The 9,389-nt window shown below is 40.7% G+C and overlaps 1 protein-coding gene across 1 annotated transcript in view; it reads left to right on the forward strand.

Moving 5' to 3' along the window:
* Positions 1-3,862, forward strand: part of Dgkk (diacylglycerol kinase kappa) — a 126,630-nt gene extending 122,768 nt beyond the window's left edge. The window contains exons 28-29 of the mRNA XM_021188532.2: positions 2,618-2,744; positions 3,679-3,862. Of these exons, the coding sequence (XP_021044191.1) occupies positions 2,618-2,744; positions 3,679-3,758 (207 nt within the window). The 3' untranslated portion in view covers positions 3,759-3,862. The remainder of the gene's footprint in view (positions 1-2,617; positions 2,745-3,678) is intronic.
* The last annotated feature ends 5,527 nt before the right edge of the window (positions 3,863-9,389 follow it).

Below are 9,389 nucleotides of genomic sequence, written 5' to 3' on the forward strand. Positions count from 1 at the left end.
CTTTGTAGACCAGGCTGGCCTCGAACTCAGAAATCCGCCTGCCTCTGCCTCCCAAGTGCTGGGATTAAAGGCGTGTGCCACCACGCCCGGCTCAGAAGACCCATTTTTAAAGCAAAAAAGAATAAAGAAGATCACATTGCTCTCCAGGCTACAGACTGCCTGCTCAGTGTCTTCTGCTAGCACTAAACATTCTCTGGTACATGCTGCCATAGCCACACCAGTTGTTTACAGAGAAATGTTGCAAATGGCTGATACCTAGGCCATACTGGTAGTTGAATCCCCCAAACACTTCTCTTCCTGCTGCTACCTCATCCCCCATTCCCTTTCCCAATCAATATGTAGTATAAAAGGAAAATCAAACATTGCAACAGATATAATATACCTGCAGAGATGCTGTCATTTTTGGACTACTTTGAGTGCTTTTCTAAGATTGAAAACTTTCATATTTATTTCATAAATCAAGTATGCCAAAGATGTCCACCTATAATAACAAGGTAGCATAGTCCCTTTATGATCTGACAGAAATTGCTTCAAAAATTTTCTACCATAAAAGCATTCATTTCAAATTTTAGAATCCTTCCCTGCCTCCTCATAGCTATATTCTGACTCCAACTGCCAGTTGTATACATGTGAGTAAATCATATAAGAATGTTTAAAATAGTACAGCAGTAAGAAGAAAAAATCATATGCAAATTTAGGTTTTAAAACAGAGCTTCTAACTCCCAAAGACCATTGGCAAACACAAATATTTACATTACAATTCACAACAGGCACAACATTAAAGTTATGAAGTAACAATGAAAATAATTTTATGGTTGGGGGTCACCACAACATGAAGAATTATATTAAAGAGTCCCAACATTAGGAAGGTTGAGAACCACTGTCTTAAAAGGTTTACCAATTTTCATGTATGTCTTTGGTGATTACATTACAAGGTCTCATATACCTCATGTTTTTATCAGTAGCCCTCTAGGGAAGGAAGACATACTGTTAGGCAAGAAGCAAAGCAAATTCCCACTCTCTATTCTATTATTACTTTGCTCAGCTAGCTCCCATTAAGCTCCTTACCTAAGCAAACTAGCTGAATACCGAGAGAAATGAGTCAAATTCAGCCTATACCATGGGGTCCCAATTTATATGTGAGTCTTCCATACCTGGGACAAAAATCTATTTTCTAAGCTCCAGTATTTCCATAAACTTAAAGCCCTGAAGAAAGGAAGTAGATTGAAAATAAGCCAAGGAAATGTTGTAGATGCTAAATACTCTTACTTTGACATTGCAGAAGATTCAGACCCACTTTTCTGGGGGAAAGCAGGACAAGAGTCAATTATTTATTGGGCTTTTCAAGGCTATAACTGAGTGAGGGTAAGGTTCTGTGCTCTTTCTTGAAGTTGTTTATAGAAAGCTGTTCTGAAGGTTGGGATATGCAGCCTGGAGCAACCCAGAGAAGAAAGGGTCCAGTGGGAGTCAGTGCAAGAAGAGTGAAGGGTTTGTTACTCTCCTGATAGGACTAAGGCTGGCACTAATCCTGAAAGGTAGATTATCCCAAAACCTCTTGCAATGTGTCTGGCTAGATTTCCTGGCAATAAATCAACCTCAGAATCTTTTTGCAAGGAACAGAAATAAAATAAGAACACTCTTACAGAAACAAGATGTAAGCTGGAGAGTTAATTGAATTACAGAGCCCGTGTTGTCCACACAGCAAAGAACTTACATTGAAAATTAAGACATTTCTTTAAAGAATCCCCTGCTATAGGAAAACAGCCTGTGTGGCAGAGTCTTCCCTGTATGAGGGTACTTGGCTGAGGGGCTTAAAAAGGAATTCTCAACTGTAGGTGTGAAAGATGGAATATATTTTATAATTTATGAAAAAAAGCCATGTGAGCAGCAATGACCCCAACAATCCATGTGACCTCACATGAAATGTGCAACCTCTAAGACTTTGCTCTCTTGTTTTTCTTAAGAAACTTTATTTTAAAAATGTATAGCTTTGCTTGTTTCTACTTTGCCCTTCCCTCCCCCTGCTTGCATAACCTCCCCCTAATTCTGAGCCTTTGCTTCCAGGAATGATAACAGCCATGTTTCTAGGATGCTTGAGCGCCAGGTGGTGCTCTCGTGGCTGGGTGGGCCCACTGGTTGGAACTCACCCCTTATGGCAACCATACAGGCTCCTGTACTTTTACCTTGATTCCAGCCTGCATGTCTCCATGGAGTGCTTGCCTGCATTCTGATATTTAATTAATTTTAATTAAATATTTAATTAATTTTTTAAATTAAATATTTTGCCACTGTGCTACAGTATATATATATATATATATATATATATATATATATATATATATATATATATTATATATATAATGTTTTAATGTTTTGAACATTTGTTGATGTATCTAGCAAGTTACATGATATGGAATGAGTTCTTGCTAAAGCTCAATTTCTTTATTAAGGCATGTGACTAGTGAGTAGGGGTAACTCTCCGATCTGAACTGGGAGAAGATATAGGAGATATACCTACTTTCTTTAACCATCTTTGTCAGTCGCTTTAAAAAGCTTATAGAGATTATTTAAGAATGTCAACTAACATTTTGACCTTACTCTTGATGTTTTTTCCCAGGAACAGGCTTCTGACACTCGCAGTTTAAGTCGTAGGTTTAGAATGAAATTCCCCAAGCTGGGGAAGAAGAAACAACGAGAAGAGGGAGAAAAGCCTAAATCGAGCCCAAGATTCCCTGGTTTTCTTGGTAAGTCTCTTCCAGAGTCATAAAAGTCATGAACAATGGCTTGGATATTTCCAAGAGACCTGGGAGTACCCTCAGAAATGTTCATGGGCATGATGTAAAGGGAGAATCCAGGAGGAAACTGGTATTAGATAATGTCAAAGGAGTTAGAGAATGGTATGGATAATGACTGGTAACAGGAGAACTTGTGAAGGAATGGTCCTGTGTGAGCTCTATGGCCAAAAAGAACTGCAACCAGACAGTTTTACTGCTTGACCCATGCCTACGGCTTGGGGACAGGTTCATTGTCCCATCAAAATCCCTTCTCCCTGTTGTAGGGTCTCTGGATACAGGGATAAACCTTGGACCATATAAATTGTTTTTTATACCATTCTTCCTTATAATTGCTCTGAAGTACTGTTGAAATGTGAATGGGTCTCAGAAGAAGACTCCTAGAATTTGTAGTTGTCCCGATCCTGATGCCCATGGTCTCTCCTAAATTCGAGGCTTTGTCAACATGGACATTTCAAAGATAGAGCGTTAGCAGATATGTGAGAGCACAGTGAGAGAAGACCAGTTGGTTTGGCTTTAACGAAGAAAGGTTTTACAGATGCCAAGAGAAAATCTTTTGGTTCTAACGCTATTTTTCTTGGCTCTGGTCCAGCTTGTTTGACCCCTTAAGTACCTGACATGCAGAAATCTCTAGTGTTTGAATGTATTTTTGTAGACTTAGGCTGAGTCCATAGTAGTTGCACAGATGATCAGGTTCCAAACATTAATCTTACTTGAATTTAGTTAATATGGTCTCAGGTGACTTTCTGATACAGAGATGGTTGGTACTGTAGGGTAAAATGAGTCTGTCCCCGGCCACTCTGCCCTCCCTGGGGCTTATATATTTAAGCATCCGGCAAAGTACTAACTTCATTACTTCATTATTCTACGCTTTTTTTCTCTGAAGGCAAGTTCTGGCGTCGCAGAAATCGTAGCAATCGAGCTAAAGCTGATGACCCTCCGACACCTTCAAGTTCTCAACTATAGTCCTTGAAAGCTGGAAGGAGAGCTCTCAACACAGAATTCTACTAAAAACTCTCAAGACCTCAAGAAAGGCTGAACGAAATTATTTCTGAACAAACATGAGCACCACCAAGAAAGACCCTCCAAATGCTTATACTAATATATTTTTCCCTGGACTTAATCAGATCACCTTAGAGGGTTACATTTTTCCCGTTGGCCAAAGATTCTTGTTCCGAGTTGTCTTGTTCAGTTCTCCTTCTCGTTGTGTACCTTGGGCAACTACAGTGTTTGTTGGGGACAGGCTCTCTATGAATGGCCTGGGAGCTATGAGAATGTATGGGAGTGCATCTCATTAGGAAATATTAGAATGGGGGTCTTTCACTTGGAGAGAAACTGTTGACACCAAGGACTAAATGAGTGACTGACTCTCAGAAAGATGAGGAAGGGGCAGGGTGTTCAGGCTTGGTTATGTTTCTCCTCCAATCCCTGCCAATTGCAACTTGAATTTCAAAAGATGGCTCCTAGTTGGCTTAAGAAGATGAGAACAAGGTACTGGGGCTTGTCCACTCATCTGCTCCAATGACTATGTGAATCTTTTCTTGTAGATATAGGACTATCCTCTTCTCTTTTTCCTTTCTCCTCTCATTTCCTCTTCTCTCCTCTATCACCTCTTATCTCCTCTCCTCTCACATCTCTTCTCTCTCCTCTCACTTCTCTCTCCCTCCTCAACCTCCTTCTTCTCTCTAATCTCTCTCCCCTTCTGTTTTCTTTCCTTTCCATCTCCCCTTCTCTCATAAACTCTGTGTTTTTCCATGTGTACATGTAAGTCTTTGCACATGTCCAGGTGGTGCTCTCGTGGCTGGGTGGGCCCACTGGTTGGAACTCACCCCTCATGGCAACCATACAGGCTCCTGTACTTTTGCCTTGATCCCAGCCTGCATGTCTACATGGAGTGCTTGCCTGCATTCTTGCTGGATTTTTTAACTAAATGTTTTGCCGCTGTGCTGCAGTATAGATTATATACAGAGACATAAAGATGTACATATATATACATATATATTTTTAAGAACTGAAAATACAACTCGACCTCTAAGTGACCCTCTAATTTATTATGATAGCCCAGGAATCTCTCCTTATCCCTATTACCCTATACACATATATACTCTGCCAACTGCCCTAGTTCTTGGTGGAGCTTCTAATCTTTTGGTGCATTTTTTTAGTGTCTTAGAAGTAGCTGGGGTCTATATAGCCCAGCTAATTCTGACATCCACTTCTGAGCCAGGCCACAGAAGGGGAACAAAAACACCAATGCCCTGTCAAAGGGGCCAAGCTGGCATGCTGCCATTTAGCTCTGTTTCTCCTGGCTCTACATCAGTAACTGCCCAAGCTATATCACCCTCCTCCCCAATAAAAAGATGACAAAGAGTTCTACCCTTTAAATGTCTAAGTCAGGGTCTACCTGACAATAAAGCCACAGCCCATGCCCTTCCCCAAAAGTTTAACCTGGGCCTGCAGCTATTAGATAAGCTGTTGGGTCACTCCTCAAATTATCTTCAAATCTCATATCTTACCCCCTCCTCCTACCAGAGTATGAGAGGCAGTCAGGGTGACCAGAAAGAACGTTGATCTGGGAAGACAGGCTAAAAGCCTCTGCTTCCCCACTGTTCTGCTTCTAAGGTGTTGTTCATGAACATAGTTGGCCTAACTTGCTCCAATCTCAGTCAAGTAAATCTGATGAAAGTGCCGTGCTCAGAAAGAATGCCTCTGGTCTGCCTCTCCTCTTCACCCTCAAGTCATAGCTTTTTGAACAAGTCCCTTCCCACTTATCAAGGAAAAAAATCCAGAAAACTGCCCTTTTCTCTCACTGCTCAGCCAAACTTAGCGTGCTCAATTACCTTACTCAGTCCAATGGCTGGTTCACTGAGGTGCACAATCCAGACTTGGATCACTGGTTCTTAACTTTCTAGACCACCACCAGCCTCACCCACTAACCAGCTGCCTGTGTTCCACCTCTTCAAGGGTGAGAAAAAGAGACGAACAATGGGGTAGTCCCCAAACGTCTGATAGCTGTGCCAAACAAACAAAAATGTCCTAGCTCTACAACTGGAGAAGAAATTCAATGGGAAAAGATGACAGAAAGCATGCAAGACTCAAATAACAGAATGTGTACGTGTTGACAGTGTATGTATTCGAGGGGAGTGTGCTGTTGTAGTGTCTCGGGTTTTCTCTTATGCCTCTTTTGTCCCAGGAGGTATCAGATCAAACCACCAAGGTTCCGTCTTTGTTGCAGGAACAAATAACCTGCACAGACACACTTACAGAGTTGGGATCCATCTTAAATTTTCTCAGAAGAGTCTTTTCCAAGGATCATTTATAAATAAGCAAATTTAAGGAAACAGAAGGAAATCTTAGGAAACCGTAGCCTTATCTTGGTAGTGACTAAGCAGGGCTATGTCTTGTAATTATTTTTATCACAATGATAGTCAACTGGAATAGGACCCCATCTCTGCCTGTTTTGCTGAAGTACTCCTGTAGGTCTTTGTGTACTGCAATGCTGCTGTTGCTCTGTTGTACCATCTGAATTCCCACTCACTTTCCCCATCCTCCCACCTGAGTCAGAGTGCTATTGAATGACACCCATATGATGGGGACTTGAACCAAATGTGGAGCAAAACTGATAAGCTAAGAAGCCAACTTGGCTTGCTAAAATGGTCCAGATATCACCTAAACTGCTTAGTTACCAATTTTTTTCCTGAGAAAGGAAGATGACATGCTAAGAACTTGTTCACACATCTACAAAGTAAGAAGGGATCTCCCTCCCTTCCTTCCTCTCTCCCTCCTTCCCTCCCTCCCTAGCTACCTATCATCTCCCCCTCTCCTCTCTCTTTCTCTCTTCCCCACCTCCTCTGGAGTTAACTTAGCCCCTAAGAACATGGGCTCCTTTCAAGATTTCATTGTTGACTATTTGAAGAAATACAGCTGTTCAGGTGGTGGGACTGGAAACCAAGTATCTGCCACAGTTATGTACAGAAATCATTAAGAATCAAAATTCTGGGGTTTGATTGTGTCTTTGGTAGTACTTTCTGCAGAATTGATTGAATGGCTAATTTTTGGCCAGTTGGACAGTAGGGAAGGAAAAATCTGAACAGAGTTAAGCTGCCACCAACCACTTCTGGCATTGATACTATAGGAGGTCACCAGCTATCTTGTAAGGCCCTCTGTTACACCAAAGAAGGTCAAGAGAAGAATAAAAAGTAATAAAGGTTGGCCAGAAGGAATTTGGGGGGGTCAACATCATCTTCCCACAGTACATAGTAGAATTTTAGTTGTATAACAGATGGAAACTATTACCAAAGAGATCAGACCCCATTCACACTTTCCCATTGGATAAGGGACCTTGATTGGCTTTATGGTTATGGAGTTGCATTCGTCTGCTAATCTGTAATACATTGTTGCTTTCTATTCTGTGTTCTGTGTTTTCTCAAAGGCCCTGCAAAATAAGTAGCAGGGCCAGGGCCTGGTCAGGGGAGGAGGCTGGAATAGTCATGGAATAACAGGAAAAAAACCACAGAAGGAAAAGATCCACAAAGTGTGCCTATTCCTTTTAGCCCTCCCCACAAAATGGAACACCAGTCCTCACAATTGTAATTGCTTCTTAAAATATTTTAATAAATGGATAAATAGCATCAATATCTATGCATTCTCACTTCTTTCAACTTGGAGGGGGTGATAGTTAAATGGGGCTGGATGTTAGTTATTGGATTTGGGGTGGTCTTTTACGCTCTCAATAGGCTACCAACAGGTACCAGTGGCAGCAAAGACTAGGAAGCAAAACACAAACCAGGACTGGCCCTTCGTGGTGATTTCATACTACACATGCTGCTGAAGCTGGTTATAAAACCTAAGGACCTAAGGATTTCTGGGTGGAAATACGTGCCACCCTAATTGCTCTACAAGTCCCTTTATCTGTAGGACACAGACACAGGTCAGTGACATCAGTTTGTAGAGGAGTAAAGTAGGATGGGGAAAAATAAATTCAATGTGTTTTCCTAACAGAAACAATAACTACTACTCTGCCTTCCCAAAGAATTTAAGGTTGGAAGGGTTCTGTTTAGAGACAAAGTTGGTTAGCCCTACTACTGAAAGTAGTTTAGGGTCATTGAATTGGTACAGCAGACAAAGTTGTTTTGCTGCCAAGCCTGATTATCTGAGTTCAATCTCTTAAGACACACATGACTCCCAAATATTGTCCTCTGAGCACAAACATGTTCTATGTCATGTCTATACACACACAATGAAATAAAATAGTTTAATTTCTGCCACATACATATAGTCACCTTGGGAATCCAGATATTAATTATATTTACTTCATGGCATCTAAGGATACAGCAGACCAGGATTCCACGTAAAATTCTATGTGGGTAATAATTCAATTCATAAATCCTTAACTTGCCAAATAGTAAAAATTATTTGGAGACAATACATTCGTGACTTTCAAGACTGCATTTCAGGCTATCCTTATAAAAAATACATTCCTGGGCTTTGGGGGTTGACAGCTCTGCTGTGGAAGAAATATTTAACACTTTTGTTTTGCATATAGCAGAGTATTGAAGCACTATCAGAATTGGGCACCTCACCTCAGTCAGAAGTGGCAAGATCAACAAAACAATTGAGAACAAATGTTGGCAAGGATGGGGGAAGGGAGCCCGCACTCACTGTTGGTGGGATAAAAAACTAATCACTAGTGACGACACTTTGATATCACTATAGAGAATTCCCAAAAAGCTTAATGTAGATATACCATAAGACTCCTTTGCATATGCTCAAGGACTTGACATCATCCCTCACAGATATTTGTTCAGCCATGTTCAAATCTGCCCTATTCACAATAGCTAGGAAATGGAAACAGCCTAAATGTCCTTCAAGTGAAGAATAGAGAATGAGAATGTAGTACATATAGACATTGGAATATCATTCAGCTGTAAAGAAAAAATGGTGTCATGAACTTTGCAGGTAAATAGGTAAAATTAGAACAAATTATACTGAGGGAGGCAACCACGACCCAGAAAGACAAACATGACATCTCTCTTATATGTGGTTCCTAACTGGAAATCTTCAGCTGTAAGTGTATAACCTGGACTACCACATAAACCATGAAAGGAAAAAGGATTCATGGATTGGGAAGGAGCTCTAGAGAGTGGGATAGGAGGATATAGGTGATATATAGGAGGAAATGGACAAAATGGAGGTAGGGCTTTCATTTGGGGAGGAGGGAGGAGAGAATTCAGAAGAGAATGGAGGAAATGGATAAATAACACTATGGATGTTTAAAATATCCAGAGAGAGTCATATTCGTGGAGTTTAGCTAAAATTCCAAATAGCATAAATGTGTAAATGATGTTATGCCACTTGGGATGATAATCCTATCCCCAAAAGCCATCCATATACTATGTCACACAAAACAAACAAACAAACAAAGCACCAGGCAGAAGAAATTTCCTCTCAAGTTTTTGGTCAGGGAATGCCAAGAACAAACCATTTAAGCTATTACTTTTTAATTTAAGTCCTTATGACTGAATATACATTGCACTTCAGACACAGGATTCAGAATGCAAGCTGAATTTGACCTGAAACTCTCTTCCTTGAGGACTAGCT

This window comes from Mus pahari, chromosome X (assembly GCF_900095145.1).
Source record: "Mus pahari chromosome X, PAHARI_EIJ_v1.1, whole genome shotgun sequence".
Classification (NCBI taxonomy): Eukaryota; Metazoa; Chordata; class Mammalia; order Rodentia; family Muridae; genus Mus; species Mus pahari.